The sequence below is a fragment of the Anomaloglossus baeobatrachus genome, chromosome 10, assembly GCF_048569485.1.
Source record: "Anomaloglossus baeobatrachus isolate aAnoBae1 chromosome 10, aAnoBae1.hap1, whole genome shotgun sequence".
Lineage (NCBI taxonomy): Eukaryota > Metazoa > Chordata > Amphibia > Anura > Aromobatidae > Anomaloglossus > Anomaloglossus baeobatrachus.
In genome coordinates, this window is record NC_134362.1 from 170090914 (window position 1) to 170111374 (window position 20461).

The following is a 20461-nucleotide window of genomic DNA, read 5'->3' on the forward strand; positions in this document are numbered from 1 at the left end:
CGTGCCGGAATGGCTGCCGGCGTCCAGAGGAGAGGGGCGGGCCGAGGGCGTGCCCGAGACAAGAGCGGGAACCCGGCGCCCACTGTGTCTAGTAAAGGGGGCTGGAGAATGCAAATAAGTCTCCAGCCCTCGGCGCTGCTATAGAACAGCGTCTCTCCCTGTCCCTGAGTGACAGGGTGGGGGCGGGAACGAAGCGGCGCTAGGCCGCAAAAGCCGGGGACTAAAGTTAGAAGCGCCGCCGCCGTAAAAGCGCGGTCGGCGCGTCCCCGGCGCACTACAAGTCGCAGCTGCGCCGCCGCTCCAGGGGCGGTCGGCGCGGCGGTCCCCACACGTAAAGTCCCCCAGTAATCTGCAGGGACTATAAGCCCAGCGCACAGCGCTACAGTCCCCGGCGCACTAGCACACCCAGCAAGCCTGGAGTGTGCGTGGCCTGCCATACGGGGACACAGAGTACCTGAAAGTTGCAGGGCCTTGTCCCTGAACGGCACTCCCGCTCCACATCCAGCAGGTTCTATGGGTCTGTGGATGGAGCCCGGCCTCAGGGCTTGGTGGCCGGAAAGATCCCACTTCCTCAGAGCCCCTCAGGGGGATGGGGAAGGAAAACAGCATGTGGGCTCCAGCCTCCGTACCAGCAATAGGTACCTCAACCTTACAAACCACAAGTGGGGTGAGAAGGGAGCATGCTGGGGGCCCTATATGGGCCCACTTTTCTTCCATCCGACATAGTCAGCAGCTACTGCTGACTAAACAGTGGAGCTATGCGTGGATGTCTGACCTCCTTCGCACAAAGCAGAAAACTGGTGAGCCAGTGATCCCACTGGGGGTGTATAGCCAGAAGGGGAGGGGCCTTACACTTTTTAGTGTAATTGCTTTGTGTGGCCTCCGGAGGCAGTGCTATACACCCAATAGTCTGGGTCTCCCAATGGAGCGCCGAAGAAATGTCTGTTACCCACTGGTCTTTGACCTGTGGCAGCCAAATGTCGCAAAAGCGGGAGAGCCTGCCACCGACCGAGGATGCGGAGGGAGGCGGCCGAAAGTCATGAGGCAGCCGCCTTGGAAGCAGTACCTCCGGCTGCTTTCTTGGGGCGTGAGTGAGACCGCCAGGAATCAGAGCTCCTTTGCTCTTTCTGAGTCCCTTTGGACGAGGAGAATTGGGACTTGCCCGAGCCTCGAAAGGACCGAAACTTTGACTGCCACTTCCTCTGTTGAGGTTTGGTTGATCTGGGCTGGGGTAAGGAAGAGTCCTTACCTTTGGACTGTTTAATGATTTCCGCCAATTGCTCACCAAACAGTCTGTCTCCAGATAGTGGCAAGCTGGTTAAACATTTTTTAGAAGCAGAATCTGCTTTCCATTCTTTTAACCACAAGGCTCTGCGCAAAACTACAGAGTTGGCGGATGCCATTGAGGTACGGCTCGTAGATTCTAGTACCGCATTGATAGCGTAGGTCGCAAACGCAGTCATTTGCGTAGTTAAGGACGCCACTTGCGGCACTGCTGGACTTAAGAAAGAGTCCACCTGTGCCAGACCAGCTGAAATAGCTTGGAGCGCCCACACGGCCGCGAATGCTGGAGCAAACGACGCGCCAATAGCTTCATAGACAGATTTCAACCAAAGGTCCATCTGTCTGTCATTGGCATCTTTAAGTGAAGCCCCATCCTCCACTGCAACTATGGATCTAGCTGCAAGCCTGGATATTGGAGGGTCCACTTTTGGACACTGGGTCCAGCGCTTGACCACGTCAGGGGGAAAGGGATAACGTGTATCCTTAAGACGTTTGGAAAAACGCTTGTCCGGATAAGCATGGTGTTTCTGGATTGATTCTCTGAAGTCAGAGTGGTCCAGAAAAGTACTCAATTTACGCTTGGGATACAGGAAATGGAATTTCTCCTGCTGGGCAGCTGCCTCCTCAGCTGAAGGGGCTGGTGGAGAAATATCCAACAGCCTATTGATGGCCGCTATAAGGTCGTTTACCATGGCGTCACCATCTGGCGTGTCCAAATTGAGTGCGGTGTCAGGACCAGACTCCTGATCACCCACCTCTGTCTCATCATATAGAGACCCTTCTCGCTGAGACCCTGACCCGCGTGACGACGTGGAGGGTCTCTCCCAGCGAGCTCGCTTAGGCGGCCTGGGACTGTCATCAGAATCAGAGCCCTCAGCCTGTGATGCCTGGGACCCCCTCGAAGTACGGATTAGTTCCAACTGAGGGGGACCTGGGAACATAGCCACAGCAGAGTCCATGGTCTGAGCCACTGGCCTGGACTGCAAGGTCTCCAGGATTTTTGTCATAGTCACAGACATTTTATCAGCAAAGACTGCAAATTCTGTCCCCGTCACCGGGGCAGGGTTCACAGGCGCCTCTGCCTGGGCTACCACCACCATATGCTCTGGCTGACGAAGTGCCACTGGGACTGAACATTGCACACAATGAGGGTCGTTGGAGCCTGCTGGTAGATTAGCCCCACATGCTGTACAAGCAGAGTATACAGCCCGTGCCTTGGCACCCTTGCGTTTTGTGGATGACATGTTGCTGTCTCCTCAGAGCAATATAGGGGTATACAGCCAAGAAGCGACCGTACAGTGCAGTATATATATATATATATCTGGTACAGGAAAAAGTACACCAATACACACTGTGGCACTAGTGGGGCCAGCACTAATGTGCTGCTTACCGCCCGCTAAACGCGGGTGTGTGGTCGCCAGAAATCCCTAGTCTGGGTCTCCCAGAGCCTGTGTCCGTCCTCCAGCCAGACTGCATGCAGGAATGGCTGCCGGCGTCCTGTGGAGGGGGGGGCGGGCCCTGGGCGTGCTCAGACCAAAAGCGGGAAACCTGCGTCCCACTGTGCCTAGTGAGAGGGCTGGAGCATGTAAATAAGGCTCCAGCCCTCGGCGCTGACGATTGCACAGCGTCTGCCCCATTCCCTGATTGACAGGGAGGGGGCGAGAACGAAGCTCAGCTAGGCAGCAAAAGCCGGGGACTAAATTTATAAGCGCCGCCGCCGTAAAAGCGCGGTCGGCGCTAAGTCCCCGGCGCACTACAAGTCCCAGCCGCGCCGCCGCTCCGAGAGTGGCCGGCGCGGTAGTTCCCAGCACATGAATCCACACAGCTAAGCTGCTGTGATCCAAGCCCAGCGTGGAACGCTACTGTCCCCGGCGCACTAACACACCCAGCAAGTCTGGCGTGTGCGTGCCTGTCTGTACGGGGACACAGAGTACCTGAAAGTTGCAGGGCCTTGTCCCTGAACGGTACCCCGGCTCCTTATCCAGCAGGTTCAATGGGTCTGTGGACGGAGCCCGGCCTCAGGGCTTGGAGGCCGGTAAGATCCCACTTCCTCAGAGCCCCTCAGGGGGATGGGGAAGGAAAGCAGCATGTGGGCTCCAGCCTCTGTACCCGCAATGGGTACCTCAACCTTACAAACCACAAGTGGGGTGAGAAGGGAGCATGCTGGGGGCCCTAGTATGGGCCCTCTTTTCTTCCATCCAACATAGTCAGCAGCTACTGCTGACTAAACAGTGGAGCTATGCGTGGATGTCTGACCTCCTTCGCACAAAGCAGAAAACTGGTGAGCCAGTGATCCCACTGGGGGTGTATAGCCAGAAGGGGAGGGGCCTTACACTTTTTAGTGTAATTGCTTTGTGTGGCCTCCGGAGGCAGTGCTATACACCCAATCGTCTGGGTCTCCCAATGGAGCGCCGAAGAAAAAGACGTATCATATTCACGTGCAAGAAAAAAAAAAAAAAAATTCCCATACGGGATTATTCCCAAAATAGTAAGTTATCCCCTCTCCTGGGGGTTAGGTGAGTGATCACTGGGACAAGTCATACGAATAATATGGCTCTAGGGTTAACGGTACTATGTTTGGAATAACACTTTAAATGCAATCACTTTATGTCTAACAAATGGTAAAACCATAAAGAAACGCCGCTGTAATTTCCCACCTTATCATCCAAGCTCTCAGCAACTGCAGTGCACAGGTCCACCAGGTTTGGCTTCAAGTTTCCACTTACAACCTTCTCATTGTACACATATATCTGCAGCAAAAAAAAAAAAAAAAGTAAATAAATACACTTAATACTGTTGTTATGTGTAATAAATTAAAGAACAAGAAGAAAAAAAAAAAAAGTAAAAAATAACCCAATATCTGTGGTCAGGGTTAATACTTTTAAAAAGTACCAACATTTTTGCACTCGCTCAATATTACTTCCTTACAAAGTACAGTTAAAAAAGAGAATTTTGTTTACTTACCGTAAATTCTTTTTCTTATAGTACCGACATGGGAGACCCAGACCATGGGTGTATAGCTTCTGCCTCCGGAGGACACACAAAGTACTACACTAAAAGTGTAGCTCCTCCCTCCGAGCGTATACACCCCCTGGATGACAAATCTAGCCAGTTTAGTGCAAAAGCTGAAGGAGGACATCCACCCACAAGTAGAGATAGGGTAAAAACCGGAATAACCGGTACCTCTGTCTACAACAACAGCCGGTGAAAACACACGGAACAAGAAAACTGCCAACAGGCAACAGGAAGGGTGCTGGGTCTCCCATGTCGGAACTATAAGAAAAAGAATTTACGGTAACTAAACAAAATTCTCTTTTTCTTTATCGTTCCTTATGGGAGACCCAGACCATGGGACGTCTCAAAGCAGTCCATGGGTGGGAAATAAACAGAAAACTGAGAAGTAGGCAAAACCTAACTTCACAAATGGGCGACAGCCGCCTGAAGGATGCGTCTGCCCAAGCTCGCATCTGCCGAAGCATGAGCATGCACTTGGTAGTGCTTTGAAAAGGTGTGCAGACTAGACCAAGTGGTAGCCTGACAGACCTGCTGAGCCGTAGCCTGGTGCCTGAAAGCCCAAGAGGCACCGACAGCTCTGGTCGAGTGCGCCTTGATCCCCGGCGGGGGAGGCACCTGAGAACATTGGTAGGCATCGGATATGGCCGACCTAATCCAACGAGCCAAAGTCGGTTTAGAAGCCGAGAGACCCTTGCGCTGACCTGTGGTTAGCACAAAAAGAGAGGTGCACCGCCTGAGAGCGGCGGTGCGTGACACATAGATCCGGAGCGCCCGCACCAGATCTAAAGTATGCAACGCTTTCTCAAAGCGATGCACAGGGGCCGGACAAAGGGAAGGCAATGAAATGTCCTGGTTAAGGTGGAAAGGGGAAACCACCTTAGGGAGAAAGTCGGGAGTCGGACGGAGAACCACCTTGTCCTGGTGAAAAAACAAAAAAGGTGACTGCGAAGAGAGCGCAGCCAAATCAGAGACTCTCCTGAGAGAAGTTATGGCCACCAGAAAAACCACTTTCTGTGAAAGTCGAAACAAAGAAACCTCCCTGAGCGGCTCAAAGGGGGGTTTCTGTAAGGCCGTGAGGACCAGATTAAGATCCCAGGGATCCAAAGGTCGCCGGTAAGGAGGAATTATGTGAGATGTGCCCTGCATGAAGGTGCGCACCTGGGCCAGTCGGGCGATACGCCGCTGGAACAACACTGACAGAGCCGAGACCTGTCCCTTGAGGGAATTGAGGGATAGTCCTAGCTGTAGACCGGACTGTAGAAAGGACAGGATGGTCGGCAAAGAAAACGGCCAAGGAGCATGGCCGGAAGAGCGACACCAGGACAGGAAAATTCTCCAAGTCCTGTGGTAAATCCTGGCCGAGGAAGACTTCCGAGCCTGAGTCATAGTGGAGATGACCTCGGAAGGAATGCCTGAAGCCGTCAAGATCCAGGACTCAAGAGCCACGCCGTCAACCTGAGAGCCGCAGAATTCTGGCGGAAAAACGGACCTTGAGAGAGAAGGTCTGGGCGGTCCGGGAGATGCCACGGCACCTCTACGGACAGACGGAGCAGGTCTGGGTACCAAGCTCGCCTGGGCCAGTCTGGGGCAATGATTATGACCCGACGGCCCTCCATTCTGATCTTGCGCAGGACTCTGGGCAAGAGAGCTAGAGGGGGAAACACGTAGGCCAGACGGAACTGGGACCAATCCTGAACCAGCGCGTCCGCTGCCAAGGCCTGAGGATCGTGGGAGCGAGCCACGTAAGCCGGGACCTTGTTGTTGTGCCGGGAGGCCATTAGGTCCACTTCCGGAGTGCCCCACTTGCGGCAGATCGACCGGAACACTGCCGGATGCAGGGCCCACTCGCCGCTGTCCACGGTTTGACGGCTGAGATAATCTGCCTCCCAGTTTTCTACGCCTGGGATGTGGACTGCGGATATGGTGGACTTGGAGTCCTCCGTCCACTGAAGGATACGTTGAACTTCCAACATTGCTAGGCGGCTGCGAGTCCCGCCCTGGTGATTGATGTAGGCAACTGCTGTCGCGTTGTCCGACTGGACTCGAATGTGCTTGCCCGCCAACAGGTGGTGAAAGGCTACGAGAACTAGGAGCACAGCTCTGATTTCCAGCACATTGATCGAGAGGGCTGATTCGGACGGAGTCCAAGTGCCCTGTGCTCGGTGGTGGAGAAATACTGCTCCCCAGCCGGAGAGACTGGCATCCGTGGTGAGGATCACCCAGGACGGGGTCAGTAAGGAGCGTCCCTGAGACACAGAGAGGGGCCGAAGCCACCACTGAAGAGAGCTCCTGGTCTGTGGGGACAGAGCCACTAGCCTGTGCAAGGAAGAGGTCCGCTTGCCCCAAAAGCGGAGAATGTCCAACTGCAGAGGACGCAGATGGAACTGGGCAAAGGGAACCGCTTCCATTGACGCCACCATCTGACCCAGCACCTGCATGAGGTGCCTGATGGAATGACGGCGGGGCCTCAACAGAGAGCGCACCGCCAGATGGAGGGACTGCTGTTTGACTAAGGGCAGCTTCACAAGTGCCGGCAGAGTCTCGAATTGCATCCCTAGGTACGTAAGTCTCTGGGTCGGGGTCAGAGTGGACTTTGGCAGATTGACAAGGCACCCGAATTGAATAAGCGTGGCGAGAGTGAGCGAGACACTCCGCTGACAGTCTGCACTGGATGAAGCCTTGACTAGAAGGCGTCCAGGTAAGGAATCACTGCCAACCCCTGGAGGTGCAGAACCGCAACCACTGCTGCCATGACCTTGGTGAATACACGAGGGGCCGTGGCTAACCCGAAGGGGAGAGCCACGAATTGGAAATGTTCCTCTCCGATTGCAAAACGTAGCCAACGCTGGTGTGAAACCACAATTGGTACATGCAGATAGGCATCTCTGATGTCGATAGATGCTAGAAAATCTCCTTGGGTCATTGAGGGAATGACCGATCGCAGAGATTCCATGCGAAAGTGCCGCACCTGAACATGCTTGATGAGAAGAAACAACAAAGAGCCAGCACCAATGTGCACTAAGGCATCAAATATTCCAAACTGCATTATAAAAAATTTTTTTTTTTTGAGATTTTTGGCAAAAAATTGCAATTTCTTGAGCTGCTTCGCCACGTCACGGCAAATCTCATTTGAAGCAGTCCTACACTAAAATACTTTTATAAAATGTGCCATGCGGCCTCACATATAAATAGCAGAACTGCTCTCAGCAGCACTCACCTGGTCTATTGCAGTCCCGTACCCATGACTGAGTCATGGCTGTGGGCGGGACAGGTCCAAGCAAATGCTGCATGAAGTATATATATAGCCTGTGGACAAAGCCTGATGACCCAATGTGAACAGTCACCAAACGCCAAAATCTATACAGATGGAATACATCCCAAATTGGGGTGCATAGCAAGGTGGAGGTCAACCACCGACCAATTCAACAAAGAAACAACAAAGAGCCAGCACCAATGTGCACTAAGGCATCAAATATTCCAAACTGCATTATAAAAAATTTTTTTTGAGATTTTTGGCAAAAAATTGCAATTTCTTGAGCTGCTTCGCCACGTCACGGCAAATCTCATTTGAAGCAGTCCTACACTAAAATACTTTTATAAAATGTGCCATGCGGCCTCACATATAAATAGCAGAACTGCTCTCAGCAGCACTCACCTGGTCTATTGCAGTCCCGTACCCATGACTGAGTCATGGCTGTGGGCGGGACAGGTCCAAGCAAATGCTGCATGAAGTATATATATAGCCTGTGGACAAAGCCTGATGACCCAATGTGAACAGTCACCAAACGCCAAAATCTATACAGATGGAATACATCCCAAATTGGGGTGCATAGCAAGGTGGAGGTCAACCACCGACCAATTCAACAAAGAAACAACAAAGAGCCAGCACCAATGTGCACTAAGGCATCAAATATTCCAAACTGCATTATAAAAAATTTTTTTTGAGATTTTTGGCAAAAAATTGCAATTTCTTGAGCTGCTTCGCCACGTCACGGCAAATCTCATTTGAAGCAGTCCTACACTAAAATACTTTTATAAAATGTGCCATGCGGCCTCACATATAAATAGCAGAACTGCTCTCAGCAGCACTCACCTGGTCTATTGCAGTCCCGTACCCATGACTGAGTCATGGCTGTGGGCGGGACAGGTCCAAGCAAATGCTGCATGAAGTATATATATAGCCTGTGGACAAAGCCTGATGACCCAATGTGAACAGTCACCAAACGCCAAAATCTATACAGATGGAATACATCCCAAATTGGGGTGCATAGCAAGGTGGAGGTCAACCACCGACCAATTCAACAAAGAAACAACAAAGAGCCAGCACCAATGTGCACTAAGGCATCAAATATTCCAAACTGCATTATAAAAAATTTTTTTTTGAGATTTTTGGCAAAAAATTGCAATTTCTTGAGCTGCTTCGCCACGTCACGGCAAATCTCATTTGAAGCAGTCCTACACTAAAATACTTTTATAAAATGTGCCATGCGGCCTCACATATAAACATCAACAAAAACATCATATCTGCCCAAAAATGGTATCAATAAAAACATCAGCTTGGAGCGCATAAATAGGCCGTCATGTTTAGTGCTGTAGTGCACATTTGGTGCTGGCTTTTTGTTTTTTCTTCATTGAATTGGTCGGTGGTTGACCTCCACCTTGCTATGCACCCCAATTTGGGATGTATTCCATCTGTCTGGATTTTGGCGGTTGGTGACTGTTCACATTAAGTCATCAGGCTTTGTCCACAGGCTATTTACTTCATGCAGCATTTGCTTGGACCTGTCCCGCCCACAGCCATGACTCAGTCATGGGTACGGGATTGAAATAGACCAGGTGAGTGCTGCTAAGAGCAGTTCTACTATTCATATGTGAGGCCGTATGGCACATTTTATAAAAATATTTTAGTGTAGGACTGCTTCAAATGAGATTTGCCGTGACGTGGCGAAGCAGCTCAAGAAATTGCAATTTTTTGCCAAAAATCTCAAAAAAATTTTTATAATGCAGTTTGGAATATTTGATGCCTTAGTGCACATTGGTGCTGGCTCTTTGTTGTTTCTTTGTTGAATTGGTCGGTGGTTGACCTCCACCTTGCTATGCACCCCAATTTGGGATGTATTCCATCTGTATAGATTTTGGCGTTTGGTGACTGTTCACATTGGGTCATCAGGCTTTGTCCACAGGCTATATATATACTTCATGCAGCATTTGCTTGGACCTGTCCCGCCCACAGCCATGACTCAGTCATGGGTACGGGACTGCAATAGACCAGGTGAGTGCTGCTGAGAGCAGTTCTGCTATTTATATGTGAGGCCGCATGGCACATTTTATAAAAATATTTTAGTGTAGGACTGCTTCAAATGAGATTTGCCGTGACGTGGCGAAGCAGCTCAAGAAATTGCAATTTTTTGCCAAAAATCTCAAAAAAATTTTTATAATGCAGTTTGGAATATTTGATGCCTTAGTGCACATTGGTGCTGGCTCTTTGTTGTTTCTTTGTTGAATTGGTCGGTGGTTGACCTCCACCTTGCTATGCACCCCAATTTGGGATGTATTCCATCTGTATAGATTTTGGCGTTTGGTGACTGTTCACATTGGGTCATCAGGCTTTGTCCACAGGCTATATATATACTTCATGCAGCATTTGCTTGGACCTGTCCCGCCCACAGCCATGACTCAGTCATGGGTACGGGACTGCAATAGACCAGGTGAGTGCTGCTGAGAGCAGTTCTGCTATTTATATGTGAGGCCGCATGGCACATTTTATAAAAATATTTTAGTGTAGGACTGCTTCAAATGAGATTTGCCGTGACGTGGCGAAGCAGCTCAAGAAATTGCAATTTTTTGCCAAAAATCTCAAAAAAATTTTTATAATGCAGTTTGGAATATTTGATGCCTTAGTGCACATTGGTGCTGGCTCTTTGTTGTTTCTTTGTTGAATTGGTCGGTGGTTGACCTCCACCTTGCTATGCACCCCAATTTGAGATGTATTCCATCTGTATAGATTTTGGCGTTTGGTGACTGTTCACATTGGGTCATCAGGCTTTGTCCACAGGCTATATATATACTTCATGCAGCATTTGCTTGGACCTGTCCCGCCCACAGCCATGACTCAGTCATGGGTACGGGACTGCAATAGACCAGGTGAGTGCTGCTGAGAGCAGTTCTGCTATTTATATGTGAGGCCGCATGGCACATTTTATAAAAATATTTTAGTGTAGGACTGCTTCAAATGAGATTTGCCGTGACGTGGCGAAGCAGCTCAAGAAATTGCAATTTTTTGCCAAAAATCTCAAAAAAATTTTTATAATGCAGTTTGGAATATTTGATGCCTTAGTGCACATTGGTGCTGGCTCTTTGTTGTTTCTTTGTTGAATTGGTCGGTGGTTGACCTCCACCTTGCTATGCACCCCAATTTGGGATGTATTCCATCTGTATAGATTTTGGCGTTTGGTGACTGTTCACATTGGGTCATCAGGCTTTGTCCACAGGCTATATATATACTTCATGCAGCATTTGCTTGGACCTGTCCCGCCCACAGCCATGACTCAGTCATGGGTACGGGACTGCAATAGACCAGGTGAGTGCTGCTGAGAGCAGTTCTGCTATTTATATGTGAGGCCGCATGGCACATTTTATAAAAATATTTTAGTGTAGGACTGCTTCAAATGAGATTTGCCGTGACGTGGCGAAGCAGCTCAAGAAATTGCAATTTTTTGCCAAAAATCTCAAAAAAATTTTTATAATGCAGTTTGGAATATTTGATGCCTTAGTGCACATTGGTGCTGGCTCTTTGTTGTTTCATGCTTGATGAGAAGCTTGAGGTCCAGGATGGGCCGGAAGGAACCGTCCTTCTTGGGGACTAGGAAGGCGTTTGAGTAAAAACCTCTGAACCGTTCCCGGGCGGGAACCGGTACAATTACTCCGTTGGCCTGCAAGGATGCCACGGCCTGAGAGAAGGCGGCGGCTTTGGAACAGGGGGGAGTTGACAGAAAAAATCTGTTTGGCGGGCTGGAAGAAAATTCTATCCTGTAGCCGTGGGAGATGATATCCCGCACCCACTGATCGGAGACGTGTTGAAACCATACGTCGCCAAAGTGGGAGAGCCTGCCACAGACCAAGGACGTTGCTGGCGCAGCCAGATAGTCAAGAGGAGGCTGCCTTAGTGGCAGCGGCTCCTCCGTTTTTCTGAGGACGCGGCTTCGTGCGCCAGCTGGGTTTTCGATCCTTGGCTGAGTTAGTGGACGAGGCTGAGGGCTTAGAGGATGACCAGTGAGAGGAACGAAAGGAACGAAACCTCGACTGGTTTCTGCCCTGGACAGGTTTCCTGGTTTTAGTTTGTGGCAAGGAAGTACTCTTCCCGCCAGTAGCTTCCTTAGTAATTTCATCCAGTTGTTCACCGAACAGCCGGGACCCAGCAAAGGGGAGTCCAGCAAGGTACTTCTTGGAAGAAGCGTCTGCTTTCCACTCTCGAAGCCACAAGATCCTGCAGATCGCGAGGGAATCAGCGGAAGCCACCGCCGTGCGGTGAGAAGCCTCCAGAATGGCAGACATGGCATAGGATGAAAAAGCCGAAGCCTGGGAGGTTAAGGCAACCGTTTCGGGTATAGAGTCCCTGGCAAGGGAATGTATCTCCGCCAGAGAAGCAGAGACTGCCTTAAGAGCCTACACTGCTGCAAAAGACGGGGAGAACGAGGCTCCTGCCGCCTCATATACAGATTTGGCCAGAAGGTCAACCTGGCGGTCAGTGGGATCCCTAAGTGAGGTGCCATCGGCCACAGATACAACTGTCCGGGCTGAGATTCTAGACACCGGAGGATCTACCTTTGGTGAATGAGACCACTCCTTGACCACCTTTGGTGGAAAGGGAAAACGGTCATCAGAACTACGCTTTGGGAAGCGTTTGTCAGGACAGGCCCTGGGCTTGGTCACAGTGGCCTGAAAACTGGAGTGGTTAAAAAACATACTCCTTGCTCTCTTAGGTGAGGTAAACTGGTGTTTTTCTACCAGAGAGGCTTGTTCCTCTGACACTGGTGGATTGAGGTCCAGTACGGAATTAATGGACGCAATCAAGTCACTAACATCCGCATCACCTTCAGATAGATCAATGGGGTACATAGAGGTAGCGTCCGAGCCCACAGTAAAGGTATCCTCCTCGCCCTGCAATTCAGCTCGTGAATCAGAGCCGTGGGACGAGGAAGGAGAAGAGTCCATGCGTCTCCGTTTAGGAGGACGGGGTCCGGGAACAGATAAAAAATCCTCTGAGCTCTGCAGAGCGAGTCGGAGCAGCAGAGGCGCCCTGAGAGGGGGGCTGATGCATGCTCAGCAGAGTCCGGGACAGCTGTCCCATGGAGTCGGCAAAGGACTGAGAGATAGATTTAGAAAACAATGCTACCCAAGCCGGGGGTTCAGCCACCGGGGCTGGAGCAGCCGAAGGGACCCCTGGGGAGACTCCAGGGTGAGGCACCACCATGTTAGAGCAGGCATCACAATGTGGATATGTGCTCGGTTCATGCAGTATGAGCTGACATGCAGTGCATATAGAGTAGAGCCTTGCAGCCTTGCTCCTAGTGAGAGACATGCTGCTGAGGTGGAGGTTCTGCAGTAAGAACACACTCCTTCAGAATGACCCCCAGAGAGTGTACAAGAAAGTCCACAACCAGAGGTTGTGGCTTACCAGACCGCTTTTTGTGTGCCCTCCGGATTCCACAGCTTGGACTCCCAGACAGATGCAGCAGCTGCAGTAGCCAGCGCCGATCGGTGTGTGAACGCTGATAAAATGGCGCCGGAGTGAGGAGGGGGGGCGGGGTTTATCCCAAGAGCGGGAACCGGAGGGCCAAGGGGAAATACAGGGGAGGGAAACATCTCCTCAGAGAGGAGTGTCCTCCCCTGAGCTGACCGGCCGGTGGGCAGCGCCGCACTGTTCCCCTGCATGACTGACATGCAGGGGCAGTGAAAACGAAACTAGGCCGCATCCGAAGCCGGGGCCTAGATTTTTCCATGCGGCCGACGAGCAGGCACCCTCGGCGCGGTTCTCAGGAAAAAAACAGAGAACCGGCCGGAAATCACAGCAAAGTGAAATAACACACTCTCCCCACAATAAATGTACAAAGGACCTCTCAATAACGTCTCAATACTTAGCTTTATGAGACGCAGGGCCAGGTCCCTGAGGGGTGAGCGCTCCGTCCGGCAGGGTTCTGAGAGGGCTGCGGATGGAGACCGGTCTCCTGCAAAGCAGTGAGAACCGTGATGGCTCCCACTTCAAGCCAGAGCCTTAGGGGATGGTGAAGGAGCACGGCATGTGAAGGCTCCAGCCTTGTAAAATCAACCTTAACAACACCGCCGACACAGTGGGGTGGGAGGGGACATGCCGGGAGTCCAGATTGGACCCGCTTTTCTTCAAACAAAAATCAAAAATTAAAAATCAGTGAGAATGCATGTGTGTGTGACCTCCTGAACACAAAGCATTGAACTGGCTAGATTTGTCATCCAGGGGGTGTATATGCTCGGAGGGAGGAGCTACACTTTTAGTGTAGTACTTTGTGTGTCCTCCGGAGGCAGAAGCTATACACCCATGGTCTGGGTCTCCCATAAGGAACGATAAAGAAAGTAATACTTTCTTATTTTTCACAGTAATTATTTTTTTATTTTTTTGTTTTAGATATTTTAAATGTTAGATACTTCAAGTACAACATAAGGACTTGCATATTTATTGTATTTTTCGGATTATAAGATGCACTTTTCCTCCCAAACATTTGGGTGCGTCTTATAATCTGAATGTAGCTTACCGGGGTGGTGGAGAGGGGTTGCAAGGGGTCGGGGAAATGCTGCGGCGGCTGTGTAGGGGCTGAGGTAGCTGGGCTGGTGCGGGGTCTGCGGTGGCTGGTGCTGGGGCGGTTGTGCAGGGTCAGCAGCAGCTGTGGAGGGCCTGCACGTTGTCTCCAGCGGCTGGTACTGGGGATCGGGCAGTGAGGACTTCAAATAATGCCGCCCGGAGTCGGCGTGTGTGCATTTGGAGTTCTCATCTGCGCAGGCGCCACTTCCGACCCATTGATCTCCCTCCAGTGGACTTCAGGAAAATGGCACCCGTAGGTGGCGGTTGCGCAGATAAGATCTCGGCTTGCTATTGAGCCAAGAGCTCAATCTGCGCTGACTCCGGACGCTATTTCTTTGAAGCTCTCACTGTCCACAGCCGCCGCAGCAGCAGCCACTGCAACCAGAGTTCCAGGACAGCTGCCCTAGCTAGGCACCATCAGCCTCCGCCGCAGCAGCCCGAGCACAGCTGCTTCAGCACGGCAGCACCAACCTCCGCGACACCAGCAGCTGCTGCAGCCCAAGCACAGCTGCCCCAGCACCAGCCTCCGCCGCACCAGCCTCCGCCCCAGCACCAGCCTCCCACGCACTAGCAGCTGCTGCAGCCCAAGCACAGCTGCCCCAGCACCAGCCTCCATCGCACCAGCAGCTGCTGCAGCCCAAGCACAGCTGCCCCAGCACCAGCCTCCGCCACACCAGCAGCTGCTGCAGCCCAAGCACAGCTGCCCCAGCAACAGCCTCCCCAGCACCAGCAGCTGCTGCAGCCCAAGCACAGCTGCCCCAGCAACAGCCTCCCCCGCACCAGCAGATGCTGCAGCCCAAGTACAGCTGCCCCAGCAACAGCCTCCCCCGCACCAGCAGATGCTGCAGCCCAAGTACAGCTGCCCCAGCACCAGCCTCTGCCGCACCAGCAGCTGCTGCAGCCCAAGCACAGCTACCCCAGCACCAGCCTCCGCTGCAGCTCAAGCCCCAGCCACTATTGCTTCTTCCTCCTCTGGTAAGACACCACAGGATTACAAGATGGACCCCCTTTTTTTTCACCTTTTCTTTTCTGAATTTGGGGTGCGTCTTATAAAATGAACAATACGGTACATTGTTTTAATATTTTGTATAAAATGCTTTGACAATCCTTTTTCTATTACCCTTCCCCCTCCCTTATTTTTACCTTTCACTTCCCTTATACTTTGTTTCCCCATATTAAATAAAAAATGTCAATAAATATTTGAAAAAAACCCAAAACACTATAAAAGTAAGCAACATATTTAAAAAAAACAAATTGTAGGAATGTATATCCTAGTTCACTGGCAGAAGAAGGAAGGCTTAAACTTTTGACTCAATCCATATGCCTATAGGCTATTTTTCTCTCATTTTCTATACGTAATAAAAACTTTAATTAGCTAATTATATTAAATAATTTAATTAACTTCAGTTAAAAAAAAAAAGAGGGGGTTGTCCCATTTCAGAATTTTTTCCCCCCTGTATGAACAAATTCCTGTAAAATAAATGCATGAATGAATGAAAAACTTGAAGGAACCGCTGAGCTCAGTCATTGGCTGCAGCAATGTTGACCGTGGCAATGGTGGAGACACGATGATGGACTCAGAGAGGGTTAATAAAGCAGTTTTGTTTTTTTGACAACAAAATGTACAAATAGGGAAAAGATTTTTGAAAGCGGATAACCCCTTTAACCATGGATGAGGCAACCATGGTTTTGTTCACATCTGTGTCCTTCTGTCATATACAGAAACCCATGTTGGATCAGTCAGACAGGAGACGCTGGCAGGGAAATATAGATGCAATTGACTCAAAATGAAATCCATTGGGTTCTGACCCACATTTTCCATTAGGCAGGGAAAATACTGTATTTTTTGTTTTATAAAACGCACCGCAAATTATAAAAAAATAGGTAAAAAAAAAAAAAAAATATATAAAAATATGGGGTCCATCTTATAATCCAGTGGTGGAGAGTGTCGAGTTCATAGGAAGCAGGGGCGGTGGTGGAGTAGGGCGATGCTGTGGGCGGTGCGGCGGATGTCCCAGATGCTCACTGTGGGTGCTGTGAGGCAGGAACATCCAGAAACCGTTGGCAGTGCAGGTTTCAAACAAATGGCACCTGAAGTCGTTGAGTGTGCAGATTGAGCTACCGGCTCAATGACGAGCCGAGATCTCATCTGCGCACGCGCCACCTCTGGGAGCCATTTTCCTTAAGTCCACTGCTGGGAGATCAATTGGCCGGAGGCGGCGCATGCACAGATGAGATCTGTGCACGTGCCAACTATAGGCACCATTGTTTGAAGCTCACACAACTGACATTTTCAGTATGGCCTCTGCCTCACCGTCCACAGCCAGCACTAACACCGCCCGCAGCGAGCACTGCCATGACCCGCAGCACAGCACTTGCCTCCTGTGACCATTCTCCACCACCCTCTGGTAAGCTACAATCTGCTTATAAGACACACCCCTCATTTTCCTCCCAAATTTTTAGGAGGAAAAGTGCGCCTTATAATTGAAAAATACGGTACCTTTTGACACAGATGAAAACAGAACCTCGATATCTGCCACCAATGTATGAATAGCTTTTCTTCTGACTCACCTGTCGGGCGTACGCCATTTCTACATTATCAAGAGAACTGCGACCCGGAGCTCCGAGATCACTGATATAACTCGTCTGCCGAGGAGCAAAGTTACAAACATTAAAAGCAGAAATAGAAAAACATGTAGCAAAACAAAACCTAAAACAACCCAAAGCATTTTATACCTCTGTCTCCTGTGAGAAGCCCAAATCATCTTCACCGGAGGCAAGAAGTGTGTGGAGGATTCGCTGTTTTACTTGCTCCCACTCAACGAGCATGGACTCCCGATGGTACTCCTCTGCCATGGCGAACGTCTGCAGAACAAATACATTTAGTCCGAAAAATCTGAATCTATCGTGGGCGCCGTCTCCAAGGTCCGAAAGTCTGGAACGCTTTCATATAAACAACAGTTTGAACATTGTTCCATTCACTGGACCAGAAAAAAGAGAATTTTGTTTACTCACCGTAAATTCTTTTTCTTATAGTTCCGACATGGGAGACCCAAACCATGGGTGTATAGCTTCTGCCTCCGGAGGACACACAAAGTACTACACTCAAACGTGTAGCTCCTCCCTCCGAGCATATACACCCCCTGGTAGCCAGTCCTAGCCAGTTTAGTGCAAAAGCTGAAGGAGGACATCCACCCACAAGTAGAGACAGAGCAAAACCCGGAACAACCGGAACCTCTGTCTACAACAATAACAGCCGGTGAAAACACACGGAACAAGAAACCTGCCAACAGGCAACAGGGAGGGTGCTGGGTCTCCCATGTCGGAACTATAAGAAAAAGAACTTACGGTAAGTAACAAAATTCTCTTTTTCTTCATCGTTCCTTATGGGAGACCCAGACCATGGGACGTTCCAAAGCAGTCCATGGGTGGGAATAAACAGAAAAACTGAGAAGTAGGCAAAACCTAACTTCACAAATGGGCGACAGCCGCCTGAAGGATGCGTCTGCCCAAGCTCGCATCTGCCGAAGCATGAGCATGCACTTGGTAGTGCTTCGAAAAGGTATGCAGACTAATCCAAGTGGCAGTCTGACAGACCTGCTGAGCCGTAGCCTGGGCCTGAAAGCCTAAGAGGCACCGACAGCTCTGGTCAAGTGTGCCTTGATCCCCGGCGGGAGAGGCACTTGAGTACACTGGTAGGTATCGGAAATGGCCGACCTAATCCAACGAGCCAGGGTCGGCTTAGATGCCGAGAGGCCCTTACGCTGACCAGTGGTCAGCACAAAAGAGAGGTGCACCGCCTAAGAACAGCGGTGCTAGACACATAGATCCGGAGCGCCCGCTCCAGATCCAGAGTATGCAACGCTTTTTCAAAGCGATGAACAGGAGCCGGACAAAAGGAAGGCAGGGAAAATGCCCCGGTTAAGGTGGAAGCAGCAACCACCTTAGGGAGAAAGTCCGGAGTCGGACGGAGAACCACCTTGTCTTGAAGAAAAACCAAAAAAGGGGTGACTCCGAAGAGAGTGCAGCCAAAACAGAGACTCTCTTGAGGAAAGTTATGGCCACTAGAAAGACCACTTTCTGTGAAAGACGAAACAAAGAAACCTCCCTAAGAGGCTCAAAGGGGGGTTTCCGGAAGCCGTGAGGACCGGATTAAGGTCCCAGGGCTCCAAAAGCCGCCGGTAAGGCGGAATGATGTGAGATGCGCCCTGCATGAAGGAGCGCACCTGAGCCAGCCGGGCGATACGCCGCTGGCACAACACTGACAGAGCCGAGACCTGTCCCTTAAGGGAATTGAGGGATAGTCCTAGCTGCAGACCGGACTGTAGAAGGGACAGGAGGGTCGGCAAGACAAAAAGGCCAAAGGATACTTGCGAGCTCGAGTCATAGTGGAGATGACTTCAGGAGGGATACCAGAAGTCGTCAAGATCCAGGACTCAAAAGCCACGCCGTCAATCTGAGAGCCGCAGGATTCTGGCGGAAAGACGGACCTCGTGAGAGAAGGTCTGGACAGTCCGGGAGATGCCATGGCACCTCTACGGACAGATGGAGCAGGTCAGGGTACCAAGCTTGCCTGGGTCAGTCTGGAGCAATGAGAATGCCCCGACGGCCCTCCTTTCTGATCTTGCGCAGGACTCTGGGCAAGAGCTAGAGGGTGAAATACGTAAGACAGACGAAGCTGGGACCAAACTTGAACCAGTGCGTCTGCCGCAAAAGCCTGAGGATCGTGGAGCCACGGTTTGACGGCTGAGATAATCTGCCTCCCAGTTTTCCACGTCTGGGATGTGGGCTGCGGATATGGTGGACTAGGAGTCCTCCGTCCACTGAAGAATGCGTTAAACCTCCAACATTGCCAGGCGGCTGAGTGTCCCGCCCTGGAGGTTGATGTAGGCAAACACTGTCGTTGTCTGACTGGACTCGAATGTGCCTGGCCGCCAACAGATGGTGAAAGGCTTAGAGAGCTAGAAACACAGCTCTGATTTCCAGCACATTGATCCAGAGGGCTGATTCGGACAGAGTCCAAGTGCCCTGCGCTCCATGGTGGAGATATACTGCTCCCCAGCCGGATAGACTAGCATCCTGGTGAGGATCACCCGGGACGGGGCCAGGAAGGAGCGTCCCTGAGACAGAGGGGCCGAAGCCACCACTGAAACGAGCCCCTGGTCTGTGGCGAAGCCACCACCCGTGGAAGGAGGAAGTCCGCTTGTTCCAACAGCGGAAAATATCCAGCCGCAGAGGACGCAGATGGAACTGGGCAAGGGAATCGCTTCCATTGACGCCACCATCTGATCCAGCACCTGTATTAGGTGCCTGATGGAACGACGTCGACCGCCAGCGGAGGGACTGCTGTTTGACTAAGGGCAGCTTCACAAGTGCCGACAGAGTCTCGAATTGTGTCCCTGGGTACGTGAACTTCTGGGTTGAAGTCAGAGTGGACTTGGACAGAATGACAAGCCACCCGAATTGGTTAGAGTGGCGAGAGTGAGCGAGGCACTCCGCTAACAGTCTGCACTGGATGAAGCCCAGACTAGAAGGCCGTCCAGGACAATAGGATCACTGCCAACCCCTAGAGGTGCAGGACCGCAATCACAGCTGCCCCGACCTTGAGAATACTCGATGGGCCGTGGCAAACCCCAAGGGAAGAGCCACGAATTGGACCACTCCGATTGCAAAACGTAGCCAACGCTGGTGTAAAACTGCGATTGGCACATGCCGATAGGCATCTCTGATGTCGATGGATGCTAGGGAATCTCCTTGGGTCATTGATTGATCGCAGAGACTCCATGCGAAAATGCCGCACCTGAACATGCTTGAGAAGCTTGAGATCCAGGTCGGAAGGCACCGCCCTCTTCGGGGACTAGGAATAGATTTAAGCAGAAATCTCAGAACCGTTCCCAGTCGGGAACCGGTACAATTACTCCATTGGCCTGCAAGAATGCCACGGCCTGTGAGAAGGCGGCGGCCTTGGAGCAGGGGGGAGTTGACAGAAAAAACTGTTTGGCGGGCTGGATGGAATTCTAACCTGTAGCCGTGTATCCCGCACCCACTGATCGGAGACGTGTTAAAACCATACGTCGCCAAAGTGGGAGAGCCTGCCACCGACCAAGGACGTTGCTGGCGTGGCCAGATAGCCAGGAGGAGGCTGACTTAGTGGCAGCATCTCCTGCGGCCTTCTGAGGACGCGGCTTCGTGCGCCATTTGGGTTTACGATCCTTGGCTGAGCTAGTGGACGAGGCCGAGGGCTTAGAGAACGATCAGATGGAGGAACGAAAAGAACGAAACCTCGACTGATTCCTGCCCTGGACAGTGCCTGGAAGAACTCTTCCC

General features: G+C 51.1%; 1 protein-coding gene across 1 annotated transcript in view; it reads right to left on the reverse strand.

The window, feature by feature from the left end:
• The window catches only part of NUP93 (nucleoporin 93), a 124188-nt gene that overhangs the window by 72750 nt on the left and 30977 nt on the right, over positions 1-20461 (reverse strand). The window contains exons 5-7 of the mRNA XM_075326897.1: positions 16871-16999; positions 16706-16780; positions 3942-4034 (exon numbers count right to left, since the gene is read on the reverse strand). Coding sequence (XP_075183012.1) covers positions 3942-4034; positions 16706-16780; positions 16871-16999 — 297 coding nt within the window. The remainder of the gene's footprint in view (positions 1-3941; positions 4035-16705; positions 16781-16870; positions 17000-20461) is intronic.